Source organism: Dipodomys spectabilis, unplaced genomic scaffold (genome assembly GCF_019054845.1).
Source record: "Dipodomys spectabilis isolate Male_0828 unplaced genomic scaffold, ASM1905484v1 ptg000127l, whole genome shotgun sequence".
Lineage (NCBI taxonomy): Eukaryota > Metazoa > Chordata > Mammalia > Rodentia > Heteromyidae > Dipodomys > Dipodomys spectabilis.
In genome coordinates, this window is record NW_024870804.1 from 3,501,531 (window position 1) to 3,522,458 (window position 20,928).

At 52.0% G+C, this 20,928-nt stretch overlaps 1 protein-coding gene across 1 annotated transcript; it reads right to left on the reverse strand.

Moving 5' to 3' along the window:
• Positions 1–32: 32 nt before the first annotated feature.
• Positions 33–18,222, reverse strand: Ern2 (endoplasmic reticulum to nucleus signaling 2). The gene is made up of 22 exons (XM_042689815.1): positions 18,133–18,222; positions 16,137–16,242; positions 15,542–15,575; positions 15,213–15,285; positions 13,049–13,121; positions 12,805–12,912; positions 11,410–11,511; positions 9,888–10,152; positions 8,299–8,377; positions 8,063–8,210; positions 7,863–7,969; positions 6,531–6,686; positions 6,132–6,273; positions 5,305–5,389; positions 4,368–4,557; positions 4,186–4,285; positions 3,897–4,096; positions 1,576–1,723; positions 1,360–1,487; positions 595–718; positions 440–507; positions 33–335 (listed from the first exon to the last, which is right to left on the reverse strand). The coding sequence occupies exons 1-22, from the start codon at positions 18,220–18,222 to the stop codon at positions 33–35; spliced, it is 2,829 nt and encodes a 942-aa protein (XP_042545749.1).
• Between the last annotated feature and the right edge of the window lie 2,706 nt (positions 18,223–20,928).

Consider the following 20,928-nt stretch of genomic DNA (forward strand, 5'->3'; position numbering starts at 1 on the left):
CCACCATCTTGTGCTGGCTCAGGGCCGAGCCTTTAGGGCAGGCCTTGCCTTAGCAGGTGCTGCTTGGTCTTGGCGGATGCTGTGGCCAGCCTTGGCTGTCTACCTCTGTGGCTCCCAGTTCCCCCAGGTTCTCCTGGCCCCTGGTGGGGCTCCATGGCCTCTGACATGGGCGGGTAGTAAGGCAGGAAGAGGCTCTCGAGGGCACAGCTCCTCATGGCACGGTGGGTGTGGAGAAGCAGCCTGGGGAAGCGCTGGGTGAAGTACTTCACGAAGCTTTCGGGGACGGGGCCTAAAGCCTGCCGCACGGCCGCGGGCAGCTCTCTATAGTGGTGCTTCTGGGAGATGGGCAGAGCAGAGAGCCTGTCTTAGCTGTGGTAGGTTCCCTTGGGATCCAGCACCCCTCACATCCCCCCCCCCCCCAAAAAAAAAAAAAACATACCTTGTTCCTTATGGCACGGAGCAGGTCTCGCACTGATGTCCCTTTATAGGACCGGAAGCGTCGCAGATCTGTGGACAAATTGGCTGCCCAGAGATGCCCTAGCTGGGCTCCCTCAGCTCCCTGCCCCCCAGGCCCACTCCCAGCATGGCCTCTACCTGCCTGTAGCGGGGCAGAGATGTGCTGGTGCCAGTTGTCCCGGACCACCGTGTGGCCTCCTTCCTCCAGTGCCGTCAGCAGCGGCCCCTGCTCGGGCTCCTTCTCTAGCCAGTCGCTGACGTCCTAGGACCCCAAAGGCCCAAGTGTGTTGTGTGGCATCAGGGTGGTTTGGGGGTGACAGGGATGGCTTTCTCTGCCTTGCCTCCAGTGATCCCTCCTCCCCCAGCCTTCCAAGAGGAAGCACCCCAATCTCCCTTATACTCAGGAGCAGGCCGAGGCTCCACGCACCGTCTGTCTCTTGTTAAAGGTCACACTACACTGCATGAATGATGATGCAGGTAGTAAGGAGTGGTCTGCATCTCCCACCCAGTTGGCTCTCGGGAAGCTGCCCAGGGTCCAGGATATGCCAGGATGGCAGTGTTTAGGTGTCCACACCCTGGGCTCAGACAAGAAGCCTGGTTTTATCCCCACTCTGTGTGTACACTGGTTGTGGGGCTTGAACTCAAGGCCTGGGTGCTGTCTCTGGGCTTTTTTTTGCTCAAGGCTAGCGCTCCACTTCCAACATTTTGGTGCTTAATTGGAGATATTAACCCAGACAGGCTTTGAACCCCGATCCTCAGATCTCAGCCTCCTGAGTAGCTAGGATTACAGGTGTGAGTCCCTGGTCCCCCAGCCACTCTCTTAACTTTTTTTTTCCGTGTTACTCAGGACCGAAACTTGGGACTTTGGGGTGGGGTGAGCTCTTCCCAGGATCCCCCTCTGACCAGGAAGAACTGGAGCTGTTTGGCTCTACTCCAAAAGAGAGGGTGGGCCAGCACATGGGGAGCGGAGGGCCGGGCCTGGGGCAGCGGGCTCAGCATGGCACACACCAGGTCTCGGGCCATGACCCCATCTGGAAGGTAGAACCAGGGGTGGCTCAGCCTCTCTGGCTTTCCACCCTTTTTCCTCCCTGCTCTGCTGGGTGCCCAGCTCTCCCTCACCATGTGTCTCTTCCTCCAGGTGAGCCAGGCAGGGGGCCCCTTTGAGGATGTTGGCTTGGCGGTAGAGACTCTGTCCAAAGGGGTGATTGCCTCCAGAAAGCACGTAATAGAACACACACCCTGACGAGAAGATGTCCACGGCGCTGGTCTGTGGGGAGAGATAGCTGTGAGAAGCCTGGCTGTCTAGGGAGTGGGTTGCAACTAGAACTCATCAACGATGCCTCTCTGGGTGTCTCTGGGCTCCAGACTCACTTCCTAACTTCTGGTCTAGGCTGTGTGTGTGTGTAAGCACGCGTGCACATGTGTGCCAGTACTGGGGCTTGAACTCAGGACCTCATATTATCCCTGAGTATTTGTGCTCAAGGCTAGGGCTCTACTTGAGCCACAACTCCACTTCTGGCTTTCTTGGTAGTTAATTGGAGATTAGAATCTCATTGACTTCCCTTCCCAGTCTGGCTTTGAACCATGATCCTTAAATCTTAGCCTCCCAAGTAGCTAGGATTATGGATGTGAGCCTCCTGCTACTTAGCAAACCCAGATTTCCCTAATGTTAAAATACCTGTGCTGACTTTAGAAAACTCAGTACAGGCTTATCATCCCATCAATGTATGTAGTCCTTAAGTTTCTAGGCAAACACTTGGAGCTTTCTCTCTTTGAGGGAGGGGAGGGTGTGGGGGTAAAGGAGCTGGTTCTGGAGCTTGAACTTGGCCCTGGGTGCTGGCTCAACATTTTTACCTAAGGCTGGTATACTATCATTTAAGCCACAACCTGGGCTGGCTTTGAACTGCCTTGTGGAATGGCTTGGCCAAGTGACTGTTTCTGTTAGTCATCTGTGACTAACTAGACTTCAACTTATCTCACACACACACACACACACACACACACACACACACACACACACACACACACACACACACACACACACACACACACACACACACACACACACACACACACACACACACACACACACACACACACACACACACACACGAATTTGACGAATTTGTCATCCTGGGATCTCTGGACCATGCTGCCCTGGATTCCAGCCACATAAGCTCAGTTTAGCTTATACTCCCCAGAGCCCTATCAATCTGTGAGTTTGGCCCTCACTCCTACAAGGACCTGCTATCATTTCTTTGTGTGTCTGTGGGTCCTGGGGCTTGAATTCAAGGCATAGGTGCTGTCCCTGAGCTCCTGTACTCAAGACTAATGCTCTGCCCTTTGAGCTACATGCCCACTTCTGGCTTTTTTGGCAGTTAATTGGAGATGAGAGTCTCTGGGACTTTTCCTGCCTGGGCTAGTTTTGAACCGAGATCTTCAAATCTTTTTTTTTTTTTTTTTTTTTTGGGGGGGGGGTCCGGTTGTGGGGCCTGAACTCTGGGCCTGGACGCTGTCCCTCAGCTCTTCAGCTCAAGGCTAGCGCTCTACCACTTGAGCCACAGCGCCACTTCCAGCTTTTTTCTTTTTGCTTATGTGGTACTGAGGAATGGAACCCAGGGCCTCAGGCATGCAAGGCAAGCACTCTACCACTGAATCACCTTCCCAGCCCGAGATCTTCAAATCTTAACCTCCTGAGTACCTAGGATTATAGGGACAAGCCATGGACACCTGGCCATTTAAAAAAATTTTTTTTTTAAATGAGTCAGTCTCTCACTGTATAGCCCAGGCCTCAAACTGTGATCCTCCTGTCTCAACCTCCCTAAATGCTAGGATCACAGATGTGTGCCACCATGCCTAGCTTCTCTCCCCTACTTTCTCTGAGATGGGTGGAATGAGATTAAAGATCATTTTGTAAGCCAGATCAGCCCTGGGACCTACAAGGTGGAGCAGCATTCCTGGCCCTGCTCCTGAAGCATCTTCTTCCCAAAAAACTGCCTGCAGACATTATCTAATGTCCCCTAGGCTACAAAATAGTCCCTGAACGGAAACTGCTCCTCTAGGTGAGGACTGAGTCATCCTCTGTGGGGTTTTTTTTCCCCCTGTAATGGGACATGAACTCAGAGCCAGGATGCTGTCCCTGAGCTCTTTAGCTCAAGGCTAGCACTCTACCACTTGAGCCACAGCTCCACTTCCAGCTTTTTGGTATTAATTGGAGATAAGAGTGTCACAGACTTTCCTGCTTAGGTTGGCTTCAAAACTGTGATCCTCAGATCTCAGCCTTCTGAGTAGCTGGGATTACAGGCATGAGTCAGACTGGTGACTGGCTCTCCTCTCTGTATGGGTGGAAAATAGCCTTGGAGAGTGGCTCCCCGCTACCCACATGGATGGGACCAAGGCAGGAAGGAGCTCCCAGTCCAGGGAGAGATGGGAAGGCTTACTGGGCTGTCGGGAGGCGGGAGTTGCAGGAGCTCGGGTGCCATCCAACCTTCTGTGCCAGGAATGCCAGAGCGGAGGCTGAAGCTGTACCGGCCTGCAGGCAGCTTCTTGCAGAGGCCGAAGTCTGACAGGACCACCCTGCCACGGCCCTGGCTGTCAGGCCCGGTGATGAGGATGTTGCCTGGCTTCAGGTCGCGGTGCACTATGGAGGAAGCGTAGAGAGTTCCAGCTGTGCCTGGTGCAGGGGACAGGGGCTGGAGGGCAGGGGTCCAGGGGCAGGGCAGTGGGTACCTATGTGCAGGGAATGAAGATGGGCTAGGCCAGACATCATCTGCTGAAGTACCATCTTGGGCTCCAGACCCCAGCTGCCCGGGCTGGCTTTCTCCACATACTGGAAAGCAGTCAAGGATGAAGTGTTAGTGCTTGGTCCAAGGCCTGCTTCCCATTCCCCCCACCCCAGAGTCCTAACTGACCTCCTGCAGGGAGGCCTGGCAGAGCTCTAGGGCGATATAATGGAACTGGGGACCCCGTTCGGTGCAGAAGTAGCGAAGGACATTGGGGTGCCTGTCAGACTCTTGAAGTAGCTGGACTTCTCGTTGAACCAGGCTAAAGCATTCCCGAAGGAGTCGCTTGACAGCCACAGCCCGCCCCTCAAACTGTCCTCTGTGTGTGGGGGAGACAAGGGATAGGGGTACAGAGATGATAAAAAAAAAGAGTCAGACCATGAGTGGCTCATGCCCATAATCTAGCTACTCAGGCAGGTGAGATCTGAGGATCAAAGTTTGTAGCCAGTCCTGGGAGGAAAGTCTGAGACTTTTTTTTTTTTGGTGCTGGTCCTGGGGCTTAAACTCAGGGCCTGGGCGCTGTCCCTGAGCTGCTTTTGCTCAAGGCTAGCACTCTACCGCTTGAGCCACAGCACCACTTCCAGCCTTTTCTGTGTATGTAGTACTGAGGAATCGAACCCAGGGCTTCCTGCATGCTAGGCAAGCACTCTACCACTAAGCCACCTTCCCAGCCCCTCTACCACTTAATCTACCACAGTTCCACTTCAGGCTTATTTTTTGGATAGTTTAGTGGAGATAAGAGTCTCACAGACTTTCCTGTCCAGGATGGCTTCAAACCTTGATCCTTAGATCTGTGAAGCTAGGATTACAGGTATAAACCACTGGGGCCCAGCAAGTCTGAGACTCATACAATTAACCAGAAAAAAAAAAGCCAGAAGTAGAGGTGTTGCTCAAATGGTACAGCACCAGTCTGGAATGAAAACCAAAGGGACTGAGCACCCAGGCCCTTGAGTTCAATCCTCAGTAGTATCAGCGTACAAAAAAAGTGGGAAGTGGTAAGAGGCAGTTTTGAGTTTGGGGAGCCTGAAAGAATAGTTGCCAAGGGGCAGTAGCTTGAAGGACTCACCGGAAAACAAAAGTTCCACCTGCTCCACGCCCCAGGACATCCTGGGGGTTGAAAGAGATCTTTCCCACCAAAGTGATCTGCTCCCCTAGAAGACAGGATGGCAATGGAGTTTCACTCCTACCTCTGCCAGCCACTCCTTAGCCCAGTCCAAACCCACCCTCACCTTGACCCACCTTCCTCTAGATTTCCACCCAGCCTGGTCCCCTGGGTGAGAGGGAGGCCCATGGAATGGGAGTGGGCCCCATGGTTCTGGTGCCTGGTGCTACCTGGGCTCATCGATGTGTCTATAGGCGAGTGGCTGAGACACGATCATTTCCCAACATGGAAAGCAGGACAAATGTCCACACTGCAGTCGTGTGAGAATTGATGAATACATGGTTGGTTAACCCCTACCTCTGCCCTTGTAACTGGGTCATTTTGAGGTTCAGTTGGCTGCACACAGGAAGTTAACTGGCAGCTGGAAGCTGGTGGCTCACACCTGTCATCCTGTCTACTTGGGAGGCAGAGATGAGGATCCCGGTCCAGGTCCATCTGGGCATGGAGAGATTCTATCTCAACCACAGCAGCCGGGCCCTGGTGGCTCACACTGTATAACTAGCTACTCAGGAGACTGAGAGCTGAGAATCAACGTTCGAAACCATTCCAGGCAGGAAAATCGATGAGACTCTCCAAGTAATAAGCAAAAAGCTAGAAGTGGACCTGTGGCTCAATTGGTAGACTGCTAGGCTTGAGCAAAAAAAAAAAAAACAAACCCTCAGGGATACTGCCTAGGATCTGAGTTCAAGTCCCAGGACAGGCACAAGAACAAAAGATTATAATGAGCTCACCATCAGGGTCACAGGATGGAAAGGCTTGCTCTGAGGGGGTTTGAACCTTCTTCTGGCCCTGCGATGTGGTTTTCGAGGGCTGGGCCTGAGCATCCTTCAAGATGTCAGGAGGGCCTGCAGGTGCTGAAGGCTTCTGGGGCTGCTTCTCCACCAGCTGCTGCCGCTATAATGCAAAGGCTTAAGAGAGCCCCGCCTCCACTAGGCCCGCCCATTGATGGGCCCTACACCTGTGCTTGTGATGGCCTCGCACTGGAGCCAGAGCTTGGGGAAGATCTCGGGAAAGGCATGGAGGGGTTGTCAGGGTAGATGGGGGAAAGACTTGCTAACCAGTCTCTGAGAGAGAAGCCTTCCTGCCTGTAGACCCTGCCAAGGAGTCCTGAGCTCAGGGGATGGGCTTACCTGTCTGATCAGGAGGAGAAGCCAACCTCCCAGGAGCACAGCAGTGAGCACTGTGGTCAGCACATCTTGGGGTACCAGTCCTGGAGAGGGATCTGGGCTGTTTTCTTTAGGATGCAGCTCTGGCTCCCCAGGCTCCTCCCAGTTCAGGCCCAAGAGCTGGGGACAAAGGCATCCACTCTTGGTTTTCCCTCCTGCCATGAATCTCCCCCCCCCCCCCAACACACACGATGTTCATCACCCAGTCTAGGGTGGGGCTTGGTGGGGAGGTTGGGGAGGGAAGGAGAGGGTCTGCACTGGGTCTCCATGATACTGAAACATGATGGCTGGGTGGGTGGTGTGCCAAATCTAGCAAAGAATCACATCACTAGAAGCACTGATGTTCCCATAATAATATAGGTCTCCAACCCTAGAGATTCAGAATTTGGCAGATCTGGTAATTCTCATGAGTAATCAGACTTGAGAATGATTGTTCAAAGACAGAGCTGTTCATTTGTGTGTGTGTGTGTGTGTCTACTTAGCTTTGAACTCAGAGTTCAACCTCTCACTTGGTGTTTTCACTCAACACTGGCACTGTACTATTTGAGGTACAGCTCCACTTCCACCTTTTTGCAGGTTCATTGGAGACAAGTCTCCAGGACTTTGCTGCTGAGACTGGCTTTGAACCTCAATCCTCAGATCTGAGCCTCCTAAGTAGCAAAGATGACAGGGATACATCAACCAGCATCCAGCTATGGGCTCTTCCTTCTAAACTTGAACTATTTACCAGTGTTTCCTATCCAGCCCAGTCCCAGGAAAGCATATCTGGATAGAGGTTTTTCTGTTTTCAATTTCTCCTTTGATAACTTTTGCAGTATTTACACTAACAAAGAATAAAAAAAGAACCATGAACCATATTTCACAATGCAGATAATTTTTTTGATGTTGGTCCTGGAGCTTGAACTCAGGGCCTGGGCACCGTCCCTGAGCCTTTTTTGCTCAAGGCTAGCGATCTACCACTTTGAGCTGTGGCTCCACTTCTGGTTTTCAGATTGCTCATTGAAGATAAGAGTCTCATGGACTTTCTTGCTCAGGCTGGCTCTGAATTGCAATCCTCCGATCTCAACCTCCTGAGAAGCTAGGATTATAGGTATGAGCCACTGGCACCTGGCTCCAAGATCCATTTTGGGTATTTCTAACACTTTGGACAGTCACAAAGAACAAAATATTTGTTCTTTGAGAACTGATGGAGTTCAAGTGACCCAGCACTTAGTGGCTGGAGGCAAGGCTGAAGAGCTGCCCCTCCCACTCCCAAGACAGACTCCTCCCCCATGCTCTGTAACCTATGGTGCTGACCTGCAAGAAGAGAGCTGGTGTTTGGCTTTTCTCTGGGGGTCTTGTCCTTGGGGATGGCCGGACCCTCAACATGGTAGTATGTAGGACTGGGGGTGGTTCATGGTGTCCTTAATGGCAGGTACAAAAATCAGAGGGTAGAGATTGACTTCAGCATTCCAACTCAGACACAGGCGCCCGGAACCTGGGTCTCAGGAGCTCACCAATGAGCAGCCACTGGCTAGGGAGGGTCAGGCTGCCCGAGGGGTATCTGACCGCCGTGCTGGGGAAGCCCTTTCGCTCTCCTGAGACTTGGAGTGTCACCTCATCGGTGGTAGGGCCGTCTGCGGGGGCCAGGGTCAGTCCACGAGGCTGGGGCAGAAGATGAACAGCCATGGATGACAAGGACTTCTCTCCCACCCCACCCCTCTTCCCAGACCATTTGGAGACCCTGGCTCACCACGAGGGCCACACCCGTGTGGACTAGTGCTTTTGAAACGTAGAAACCAGCTTCATCTTTCCCTACATACAGTGTCATCCTGATGGAGGAGAGAAGAGAAAAGGATGAGTAATGATGTGGGGAGGGGACTGTAATTTGATACCTGGTTTCCTTTCATAGTGACTTTGGGCTGGTCAGGTGACTTGCCTTGGCCAATGAGACCACAGCAAATCTGCTCACCCCAGGAGAAAGCCTGGTTTTTCATAACATATCAGAGACTTTTTATGGCTCAGCAATGAGCCAATGTTCAGGCTAAATCAGTCTATCAACTTATCGGGACCATTTGAGATTGTCATCTCTACCAAGTTACCCACGAACCCAAGAGACCAGGAAAACCATCCATTTGACTCACAGAATCTAAAAACATAATCTTCCTTCTTTCTTCTTTTATGCAGTACTGGGGTTTGAGCTTAGGGCCTATTAGCTTTTTCACTCAGAGCTAGAGTTCTACCGCTTGAGTCATACCTCCACTTCTGGCTTTTTGGTAGGTAGAGAGAAGAGTCTCACATGGACTTTAATGCTTGGCTAGCTTTGAACTGTGTTCCTCAGATCTGAGCCTCCTGAGTAGCTAGGATCATAGGCCTGAGCTACTGGCTCTTGACATGGCATCCTGACACATCCATGTCCCCACCAGACACTGAGATTCCAGAGCCCAGTGAGTGGCTGGCACATAGTAAGGGCTCAGCTAATATGTATGGAGCAGATTGAATGAATAGACAACTTCTGATTTCCTAGCCTGTCTGGTCCTACAGGGTGTAGGCACTAGACTAGTCAGTGGTATAAGGAGAGGTGACATTTATTTATTTATTTATTTTTTGGTCGGCCGTGGGGCTTGAACTCTGGGCCTGGGCGCTGTCCTTCAGCTCTTCAGCTCAAGGCTAGTGCTCTACCACTTGAGCCACAGCACCACTTCCGGCTTTTTTTCTTTTTGCTTATGTGGTGCTGAGGAATCGAACCCAGGGCCTCATGCATGCAAGGCAAGCGCTCTACCACTGAGCCACCTTCCCAGCCCGCATCTCCACCCTTTTTTTGCAGACAAGGTTTACTATGTAGTCTAGGCTGGTCTCAAACTTGAGACCCTCCTGTCTCAGCCTCCTGAGTGCTGATTTACAGGTGTGACTACCATCCTTATTATCTGGAACCTGTGAATTTCTGGAATACTAGGGCTGTCCAGGGTTTGGGGATATATTATCTTGATGTCTAGCTCACCTATTTTTTTTTTTTTTAGCATTGGGGTTTGAATTCAGAGCTTCAAGTTTGCTCAGTTTGCTTGGATGACACTCTACCACTTAAGCCATACCCCCAGTCCTGCTTTTTGCTGGTTACTTTGGAGATGGGGGGGTGGGTCTCATGAATTTTTCTGCTTGGGTTAGCCTCGAACCTAGATCATCTAGATTACAGGTGTGTAACTAAGATAACAGCCACTGGTGCTCAGTTTGATTCAAGAATCTTGGCAGCTCATGGCTTAAGTCATCCCTCTCAGCCACTGGGCCTGGGCTGTACCAACTCCACTAACTCCCTCCCTGGGTCCCGCAGACACGGATACCTACAGAAGCTGAGTGTCCAGAGCAGAGAAGTGGGTGGCTGTGTCTGGGGGACCTGAGGCGGGCAGCCGGATGTAGCCCCAGCGGAGAGCCAGGAAGTGCAGGGTGTCTCGAGCCAGGGTGAGATGCGGGAGCTGTCGCAAGCTGTCCCGCTGCCAAGTGTAGACGCCCATCACGGGCATGCCCAAGTCCTGTGTCCACAGCACCGCCCCGCTTCCTGGGTCCACAGTCAGCAGCAGGCCCACCCCGCAGGATGCCAGGTGGCTCACGTCTGCCAAGAAACATGGCTGGGGAGATGTCAGGCAGCTCTGAGAGCTGCAGGGGCGGGGGGGGGGGGGGGGTCAAGTGAGATCACATTGAAGACAGGGGTTATTCATATGTCGTGGCTCAGGTGTGGAGGGCTTTCCTATAGCCTTACTCTGTGGGAATTCAGCCAATCAGACTGAGAAGCTGAGCCTAGGTCATCGTAGCCAGGAGGTTGTGGGTTATCTGGAATGTGAAAGGACCAGCCATGGCCCCTAGAGATGTCACTGTGATATCTCTGGATCCCGGCATGAGGCTCAGGCCAGAGCCAACATGTGTGTGTGTGTGTGTGTGTGTGTGTGTGTGTGTGTGTGCATGCTTGAACTGGGGCTTGAACTCAGGACTTCCCTCTTTTGCTTAGCTTACTGGCTCAAGGGTGGTGCTTTACCACCTGAGCTACACTTCTACTTCCAGCCTATTTTTTTGTGCTGCTCCTGAGGCTTAAACTCAGCGCCTGGGCACTGTCCCTGAGCTTCTTTTGCTCAAAGCTAGTGCTTTACCACTTGAGCCACAGCTTAACTTCTGGCTTTTTGGTGGTTCATTGGAGATAGGCTCATGGGCTTTCCTACCTGGGCTGGCTGTAAACTGAATGCTCAAATCTCAGCCTCCTGAGTAGCTAGGATTACAGGTATGAGTCACTGTGCCCAGGTTTTTGCTGGCTAACAGCAGGTAAGAGTTTCTCAGAAGGGGTGACATTACACAAGAAGAAATGTACTCTTTACCTGACTTATGTAAATGTAACCCTTCTGCACATCACTTTTATAATAACAATAAACATTAAAAAAAGAGTTTCTCAAATTTGCCAGTCTGGCTTTGATACTCAACTCTCAGATCTCAGGCTCCTGAGTAGCTAGGATTACAGGTGTGAGCAGCCCTTGGGAAGATGGGGGTGGCCAGGTCACTTGGAAAGGTCATTTTGGGAAAAGGTCACTTAAAGTCAGGTACACAGGTCATTTAGCCTGTCAGTACAACTATAGGAGCTGTGGAGGTTGCTCAGGATGTGAAGGGGGGGGGGGTCACCCACCCAAGATCACAATGGAGTACAGAGGAGTCAGGATGCTGTGGGGAGAAGGTAAGCCTTGGGAGTCAGCTGGGGGGGCGTGGTCACTTGTTGGGGGCGTGGTCTGGGTAGATGGGGGGGCGGGCCTTGGTTGTGGATGTCACTCAGGCCTCCTGGGTGGGAGATCTTGCTCTGTGGTGGGGACCAGAGGAAGGTGGTACTCACACTTTCCAGGCAGGTCATCCACGGGGAGTGCCGAGTAGCGGCGGTAGGTGGTATTCCAGCGCAGGGCCGGGGCTCTGGGGTCGTGCATGGTGACAGTGTATTCTGGGGGACCCCCAGAAGCAAGGTTGTTAGGAACACATGTGTGGGGTTCCCCCGCCCCCCAGTCCCCTACCTCCCTCAGGATCATTCATCTTGTGGGGATGGGGATGGGTCTTTCCTAGCACCCAGCCTGCTGACTGACCGTTACAATGGCAGAGACCAGGCCTGAGTTGCTTATTGCTGGTCCTTGCCCCATCCCTACCCCAGCCTCTTGTTGTTTTGTCCATCATGGGGCTTGAACTCAGGGCCTGGGCACTGTCCCAGAGCTCTTTTGCTCAAGGCTAGTGTTCTACCACTTTGAGTCACAGCTCCACTTCCAGTTTTCTGGTGGTTCGTTGAAGGTAAGAGTCTCATGGACTTTCTTGCCTGGGCTGGTTTTGGACCAGGATCCTTAGATTTCAGACTCCTGAATTGCTAGGATTAATGGTATGAGCCCCCAGGACTTGCCTACCGCAGCCTCTTTGTCCAGTGCTTGGTAAGATTAATACTCTGGACTCTGCTTGAAGAGCAATTATCAGGGCTGGGAAGGTGGCTCAGTGGTAGAGTGCTTTCCTCACATGCACGAAGCCCTGGGTTCAATTCCTCAGTACCACATACACAGAAAAAGCCAGAAGTGGTGTTGTGTCTCAAGTGGTAGAGTGCTAGCCTTGAGAAAAAGAAGCCCAGGGACTGTGCTAAGGCCCTGAGTTCAAGCCCCAGGACTGGCAAAACAAAAACAAAAGAAAAAAACCATTAATTTTCAGTCCTGAGCAGAGAAAAAGTGAAGGGGAGGGCTGGGAAGGTGGCTCAGTGGTAGAATGCTCGCCTTGCATGCATGAGGCCCTGGGTTCGATTCCTCAGCACCACTACATAAGCAGAAAAAGCCGGAAGTGGCGCTGTGGCTCAAGTGGTAGAGCGCTAACCTTGAGCTGAAGAGCTGAGGGACAGCGCCCAGGCCCAGAGTTCAGGCTCCACGACCGACCCTCCCCCCCAAAAAAACATAGTGAAGGGGGCCTAGCCAGGTGCCAGTGGCTCATGCCTATAATCCTAGCTACTCAGGAGGCTGAGATCTGAGGATTGCGGTTCAAAGCCAGCCTGGGCAATAAAGTTAGTGAGACTTGTACCTCCAATTAACCACCAGAAAGACAGAAATGGAGCTGTGGCTCAAGTGGTAGAGTACAAGCCTTGAGCAGAAAAATAAAAAAAAGCCGAGGGACAGCGCCTAGACCGTGAGTTCAAGCCCCAGGATCAGTTCACACACAGAGAAAACGGCGAGGGGTGGCCCAGAACCCGGGGAGCATCCTGGGAGGGACTCACGAGTCCAGCCAATGTAGAGGTGGGGGGTGGAGAGACCCTCTGTGGTCAGCGTCATCTGCGACTCCCCCGACTCAGGATCCACCACAAACCAGGCATCCTGCTTCTGGCCTGTGGAGGAGGAGGGTCTGCCAGCCTTCAAGATGGCATGGAGAGGGCACATGTTGCTCCCTAGCTGGCACGGCATGACCCAGGTCATTGTCTCTGTGGCTTGGGCCTGGATCCCACAGGCTGGAGAGATGCTCACCTGTGTAGAAGACCCCATCGGAGCTGCGGCAGGGAGAGGCATGAACCAGCTCCGGGATGGTGAACGGCAGTTTCTAAGGGGAGGGAACAGGCCCAGGAAGGAGTCAGAGCACACACATGGGAAGGCTCAGGATTATTTCCACTTTCCAGGAATGGAACTTGGAGGTCAGAGAGGCTAAGTAACTCAGCTAATGTCACACAGCCAGTGAATGGAAAAGCCAGCTTTGCAACCCAGGGGGACAGGTTTCAGAATCAGGATACTTAACCACTTTGCTACACATCTCTTTGAGGAACTGCAGAAAAATCTCACACTCAGTGCGAAGATGCCATGGATTTCACTTGATCCCTGCCCAATGACCTCCTCAAAATCACAGAGATACTGTCGGATGCCGGTGGCTCACACCGTCATCTTAACTACTCAGGAGTCTGAGATCTGAGGATCACAATTTGAAGCCAACCCTGGCAGGAAAGTCCCTGAGACTCTTATCACCAATAAACTACTCAAAAAAGACAGAAGTGGAGCTGTGGTTCAAATGGTAGAGTGCTAGGCTTGAGCAAAAGAAGCGCAGGGCCTGTGCCCAGGCCCTGAGTTCAAGCCCAGGACTGGCCAGAAAAAAAAAAATCACAGAGATATCAAAACTGTTTATTATGGGCTGGGTGTCCATGGCTCAGGTTTATAATCCTAACTACTCAGGAAGCTGCAACCTGGAGTATTACAAGTTGAAGTTTAGTTAGGGCAGAAAAGTTTGAGACTCTTATATCCAATTAATTAGCAAAAAGCCAAAAAGTGGAGGTGTGGCTCAAGTGACAGTGCCAGTCTTTTTTTTTTTTTTGGTCCGGTCGTGGGTCCTGAACTCTGGGCCTGGGCGCTGTCCCTCAGTTCTTCAGCTCAAGGCTAGTGCTCTACCACTTGAGCCACAGCGCCACTTCCGGCTTTTTTCTTTTTGCTTATGTGGTGCTGAGGAATCGAACCCAGGGCCTTGAGCATGCAAGGCAAGCGCTCTACCACTGAGCCACCTTCCCAGCCCGACAGTGCCAGTCTTGAGTGAAAAAGCCAACCCAATAATGTGAGGCCCTGAGTTCAAGCCCCAGGACTAGCACAAAACAAAAATAAAAACCCAAATAAAACCTGCCAATGGCCACTCAGAAAAGGTGAGGAGATGCTCCCGGGTATAGGAGACCCTGGTTGGGTGTGGTGAGTGGAGATCCCACCCCCCTCTTTTTTTTTTACCCTATGGGAGCAGAGTCAGGTCTGCCAGGGTTTTGTGATTGGATCGCGATCATGGGGAAAGGCTGGGATCAGGGTCTAAAAGCTCTGTGGTCACCAAAGACCATCCGGCTTTCACTGATATCTGTATTATTTATGTATTTATTTATTTTGTGCCAGTCCTGGGGCTGGAACTCAGGGTCTGGGTGCTGTCTCTCAGCTATTTTTTATTTTTTAGGTTTTTGCTGAAGGCTAGAACTCTGCCACTTGAACCATAGCTTCACTTTTAGCTTTTTTGGTGGTAAATGGATAAGTATATCGCTAACTTTCCTTCCTGGGCTGGCTTCAAACCTCAGTCCTCAGATCTAAGCCTCCTGAGTAGTTAGGATTACAGGCATGAGCCACTGGCATGTGGCCACGTTCTTTGGATTTTTGAGCCTTTGAGTTTGGGGACAGTTTGTTATTTAGCAAAAGCTGACTGACACATAGAGTTTCCCCTTCATACCCCTCAGAGTTCTCGAGAAGCATTTCTCCCTTGCAATCCCTTCAGAGGCCTGCTTTGCAGACCCAGCCAGACCTGCTCCCTCTCTTCTCCCCCTTCCCCCAGTCGTGGGGCTTGAACTCTGGGCCTGGGTGCTGTCCTTCAGCTCTTCAGCTCAAGGTGAGCACTCTACCATGTGAGCTACAGCACCACTTCTGGTTTTCTGAGTGGTTTATTGGAGATAATAGCCTCACAGACTTTCCTGCCCAAGCTGGCTCTAAACCACAATCCTCAGATCTCAGCCTCCTGAGTAGCTAGGATTACAGGCGTGGACCTACCCGCTATGGACTGCTAACAGACATCCCTCCGGCCATGTGCAAAACACCTGTCTCTGCCCATATTGGTCCTTGCTGCCCCTTGGAGTGTGGCGGAGGGAGGCCTGGCCTCCCCCCACCCAAAGCACTATGGGAAACATACCATTAACCCCTGCTGCTTCTGGTTCCCCAAGATGTACAGGCTGCCATCTGCTGGGTCTGAGAGAAAGGCCGTTCTGTGGGGAAGAGAAGAGCACAGAGAAGGTGGGGTATGCACCCCTGGTTTCATGGGATCTCCACCCCTCCACCCTCTCAGCTACCTAAACCTGTCATGGTGGGAGACAGCTTAGAACAGCAAGATCCTGTCCCATAGTGCATCTGCATGAATCGTTTCTCTTACCTCCAACATGCATCCCCCAAACCTTTCCAGATCACAACGACTCCCCCATCTCCAGCGGCTCCCTCCCTCTGAAAGACTCCGAGTTCACTTACTCTGTGACATACATGGGTCCGTGGATGATGGCATCTGCAGGGGACATGGACACAGAGAGAGTCCTTCCAGACCCTCATTGAGTCTGCCGTGTGGCAGACCCCAAGCCACCCACAGGTGACAAAAATTCAGTGTCATCCTTTTTTTTTTTGGGGGGGGGGGGTCCAGTCATGGTGCCTGAACTCTGGGCCTGGGCACTGTCCCTCAGCTCTTCAAGGCTAGCGCTCTACCACTTGAGCCACAGCACCACTTCTGGCTTTTTTCTTTTTGCTTATGTGGTGCTGAGGAATTGAACCCAGGGCCTCAGGCATGCAAGGCAAGTGCTCTAGCATTGAGCCACCTTCCCAGCCCCAATGTCATCCTTCTAAGAGGTAGGGTCATTCATTACCCTTGGCCCCATTTTACAGGTAAAGACAATAAGGCTCAGAGAGGCAGAGTGGTTTGTCTAAGGCCTCACAGTTGGTAAGGGGTAAAGCTGCCCACAGGCATTGGCTTGTTGGTTTCCAATGCCTATGTTGTTACCTGACACACACATCCACCCCACCTCCCTTCACCAAACTAGGGACCCAAGGAGAGAACCAACCATTCCTCACCCACCGTCTTTCAGCGTCCACATCAAGTCTCCTGTCTGCTTGCTCAGTGCGTGGAGACTTCCATCCAAGGTGGACACAAACAGGAGGTTCTCTGGCCTGAGGGGCTGGACCTGGGGTCGTTAGTAACATCAGCTCTGGGTTGAAGAGCATTTTGCCCCACCCCAGGCAGGATGATGTGACACCCCCCCTCTTCTCCCAGAGAAGAGGAAGGAAGATCAGAGGCACTGCCGCCCCCCCCCCCCATCATCATCATCATCTTGTTTGTTTGTTTTTTGCCAGTTCTGGGGACTGAACTCAGGCCTGGACGCTGTCCCTGAGCTTCTTTTGCTCAAGGCTAGTGTTCTACTACTTGAGCCACAGCACTACTTCTGGCTTTTTCTGTGTATGTGGTACTGAGGAATTGAACCCAGGGCTTCATGCATGCTAGGCAAGCACTCTACCACTAAGCCACATGCCTAGCCAAGCCTGCCTCTTTCTAGATCACCCTTTCTCTTGCTCCAAACTGGCTCTGCAGCTTCTGCTGCCAGGCTCCCCTGGTGTCCCTGGACCGCAGCTGGGGGCAAGGGGGAGGAGGGGTGACAGAGGAAGGAGAAAGGAGAAAGGGAGGGAGGCAGGGCTCCCCTTACATCTGGCCCATGCTGGGCCAACTCACCAACTCGGGCCTCTCCTTGAGCAAACAGGGCGAGGCTTGAACTCACAGCAGGAACCCTGATATCCGGGTGGCCTTGCTGTACCCCTTCAGAGGCCACATCCTGCTTTGGGACCCTCAACTTTAGGGCTGAGCCAAGGGTGGCTGGTGAGAGCCAGGGTGCTTGCTACCTTCTAGACCCTTCTTGTTTCTGAGACTCAGTTTTGCCATCTGTAACTGGGCAGGTAAGACCAGCCTGAGACAAGATTGCTGACTGGGTTGCTGCATAGGTTGAGCATCAGGGTTGACATGTTAATTTTTGTCTTTTTAACATTATCTTTAATTTTTTAAAAAACAAATCCAGGTTTTTCTAATGGCGCTCATTTCTCAGGAAACACTTATCATGACTTGGTCACCATGGATGAGCTCAGAGGGGCTGGGAGGGGCTTGGTGGACGCCCTAACTCTCCCACCGGCCCTTTAGCTCCTGGAGGGTTCTAAAGGCCGGACATTCATGCTGTCAGCTGGTCGACTTCTGTCCCTCAGCTTGCCTCTCTGTAAGTGAGGTCTGTTCAGCCTGGGGAGAACTGGATTCCTTACTCTTGAAGTTCGTTTATCCCAGAGCTTCTGAACTTGGTGATGTGTGTGTGTGTGTGGGGGGGGTCCCTTTGTGAGTGAGGGGGGGATGCATTTTCCCACAGGGGATCCTTAAGTTGATTTTATTTTTTAAGGTGAGCAAATGAGACCATTATATTCATTGTATATTATGTAAAAGTTGAACTACATAATGAGGGGAGGGAGGGGAAGAAGGGAATGAGGGGAAACAATGGAAGGGTGACATTGATCAAGATAAATTGTACTGTATCTATAACCTGACTTATGGATTGGAACCTCTTTATTACACACACACACACACACACACACACACACACACACACACATACATATATGTATTTACTGGGGATTGAACTCAGGAACTCCCTTTTGCTCTACCCAATGAGCCACACTCCCAGCTACATTTGATGGCATTTTTAAAGGAAGCTGGAGCCCTCACCCCAAGACATTCTAAGAGTCCTGGCTTTACTGCTAGGAGGCCCCTCCTGCCCCAGCTACGGCAGGGGAGGTGGCTGATCTGTTCTACTTGCAGCTAGCTATGCCTGGCACGGCTGCCCAGCTAGACAGTGTGAGGGACGGGGCAACAGTCCCCCAAACTTAGCTTTCCACCCGCCAGGAGACAACCTGGAGCAACCCGGGGAGCCAAGGGAAGGAGGATGGGAGGGAGACCACACCCCACTGCCTGGCTGCACCCCGGTCCCTCAGCTGGTCCCAGGCCCCTGTGCCTGGCTGACTGACCCCGAGCTCCCAGCTCTCACCTGTGTCGCCAGCATCCCCAGCAGCGCTGCCATCTGCAGCCAGAGCTCCCTTGGGGTCCACAGCTGCCACCCCTGAACTGCTCTCCCCATGGCACCGTGGGCAGTGGCACCCGGATGGCCAGGTGTTGGAGCCACCTGGGGACCGCGTAGACCCCGCCCGACCCGGAGCTGACTCCGCCCTGGGCTGGGCCAGAGCCTTGGGTGGAACCTCAGGCTACGCTGGCCCCGCCCTTCCCATCACGCACCCTCCATCCCTGCCACCTGGTCTGCCCCAGGGCCAGCACTGGGCAATGCTGGGGAAAGGATGGACTGTAGATTCCTCTGCTTGGATAATTCAGACTACAGTGAGAGTGGTAGCCAAGTTCCTGCTCCAGGCAGGCCTCATGGGCTCCTTATAGGAATGTTTGCCCAGCTTTCTGAAGAATTTCAGTTCATTCATTTCCCTCCCCCGCCCCCTTCAACCCTATATAAAACATGTCCTGCCTAAACCAGACACGGGTGACTCGAGCCTGTAATCCTAGCTACTCAGGAGGCTGAGATCTGAGGATCTCTGGTTCAATATCAGCCTAGGCAGAAAAGTCTGTGAGACTCATCCGTGGCTGAAGACTTGATAGCTGGCCCACAGCTTTCATCTGTACCTCATATACCTTCATTGACAATGACATCATCAGTAGTGGCCACTGGGGCTGCCCAGCAATGCATGGCTGAGCCCTGGACCATGCCACATTCAAATAGATCATTCTTTTTTTTACTCATCATATTGACCCCTTCATGCATCTCACATTTTTACATTCCTCCCACCCCCAGGATCTTATTAGAGTGGTGTTACCTGCAGCAAAAGGAGATGAGGGAAAGACAGGGCAGGGAAAGAGCCAAACAAGAATGGGGTCCCAGAGCTGGGAATGTGGCTTAGTGGTAGAGTGCTTGCCTCGCATGCATGAAGCTCTGGGTTTGCTTCCTCAGTACCACATAAAAACAGAAAACGCTGGAAGTGGCACTGTGGCTCAAGTGGGAGAGCGCTAGCCTGGAGCACAGAGGCTCAGGGACAGAGCTCAGGCCCTGAGTTTAAGCCCCAGGACTGGCAAAAAAAAAAAAAAAGACAAAATAAACAAAAAAGAATGGGGTCCCAGCCAGATGCTAGAGACTTATGTCTGCCATCCTAACTACTTAGGAAGCTGAGATCTGAGGATTACAGTTCAAAGCCAGCCCAGACAGAGACTCTTATCCTCAATAAAGGACCCAGAAAAAAGCTAGAAGTGATGCTGTGGCTCAAGTGGTAAAGCCACTAGCCTTGAGCACAGAATGGCACAGGAATGGAGTCCAGGCCCTGAGTTCAAGGAGTCTTAGCTGATCCGGCAGGAGGAGGGGCTAGCTATTGTTCTTCCTTTGTGGTAGCCACTGGCCAGGCTTCACCTAGGGGTGAGCTTTGATCTCGCAGGCAAAGCAGATTTCCAGCATTAAGAGTGATGAATCACTCTTAGCAGGTAACTCAGCCCCCCCCATGAAGGCATCCATGCAATCTAGTAACAGGATCTACCACAATCAAGGATCTTCATTTTCTGGTCTGCTTCTCCAACCCAACAGAACATGGAAAGATGTCACCAGCACATTGTTTTCACTCCCATTCCTGGATCTGTGGATGCCAGCGAGGTCACTCCTTGGCCATGTTCCACGCTGTCCTTATGGCTAGTTCATCTCCATTCTCAAATTCCCTTCTGAGACTGACCCCCTAAATCATTCATTCCCAAAGGCCTTCCAAAGTTTTTTGGCTACAACGAGCCCATTATACAGGATATCCCCCCCCCCTGCAATTCCTTCATCTCCCACCTCTGACTAGAGGCTCAACTCCAGCCACCCCCATCCCCACCACCTTTGTTAGGGGTGTGATGTGCCTAGCTCTTTGCATGGGACCTGTTAGTGCAATGAGCTCCCTTCCCATAGCTTAGTCCACTCCTTCCCTTCTCCACAGCTTAGCATGCTCCCTTCCTAGGCAACACCAGGCCCATGTAGTAAAGGCAGTAAATAATCAGCCTCCAACCTCCTCTACCTTGGGATGGCACTTCTCTGGGGCAGCTACCACCATATAAGGCAACAAGAGCCCCTTAGAATGACCTACAGGTCTGGGCAGCTGCAGGGCCCCTTATCTACTATTTGGACAGCAGCCATAAATCCTAGTCTGCCATGAGGAAGCCCCTGGCCCACACGTCCACACCAGGGTCTCCACCTCCTAGCCCCTTCTACCCCTCCTAAACCTCCAGGTTATCTAACCTCAGACAATAGCTAGTGCTTCTTCTCATTCTTCTCTCTCCGGGCAATAAACCTTGGTTCTCTGTAACTGGCTGTCTGCATGGTTCTCTGGAAAAGTGTAAGTCATCTAACTGAGCAAACACAACCCCTTTTGGGCTTCCCCTGGGATGATACTAATGTCTACAATTGACAATAAAAACAAAAAATAAAATGTAATCATCAGGTTCCCTGAACCTCTGAATGAAGAGAACTCTTGAGACTTTTATTAGGGAAGGAAACTGAGGCTCACAGAGGTTAAGCAACAAACCCTAGGGGACTAGCAGGGATGGAGTGGGGACAATATTCAATATCCAGATTCTAGGGTCTAGCTTGATTCTAGGGTCCTTGCTCCTGAGTAAAACATCCCAATGTTTATCTAGTAGGATGACAATTTGACCCAATTCTCCTTGCAGGGTTCTTTGTTCCAGATGAAGCAGATACCTCCAAGAGCCTGGCAAGCCACATGACAGACCACCCAGACCAAGTGGGCACTGTGGCAAAGCTGAGGGG

What these genes read in the sequence shown, in the direction of transcription:
- Ern2 (XM_042689815.1), bottom strand. Translation starts at nt 18,222, where the DNA reads ATGGGGAGAGCAGTTCAGGGGTGGCAGCTGTGGACCCCAAGGGAGCTC. An exon ending in CACCAGCTCTCTTCTTGCAG is followed by an intron (nt 6,687 to 7,862) that starts GTCAGCACCATA and finishes CTTTGTCCCCAG; the next exon opens with CTCTTGGGCCTGAACTGGGA. An exon ending in AACAGCTCCAGTTCTTCCTG is followed by an intron (nt 719 to 1,359) that starts GTCAGAGGGGGA and finishes TTGGGGTCCTAG; the next exon opens with GACGTCAGCGACTGGCTAGA.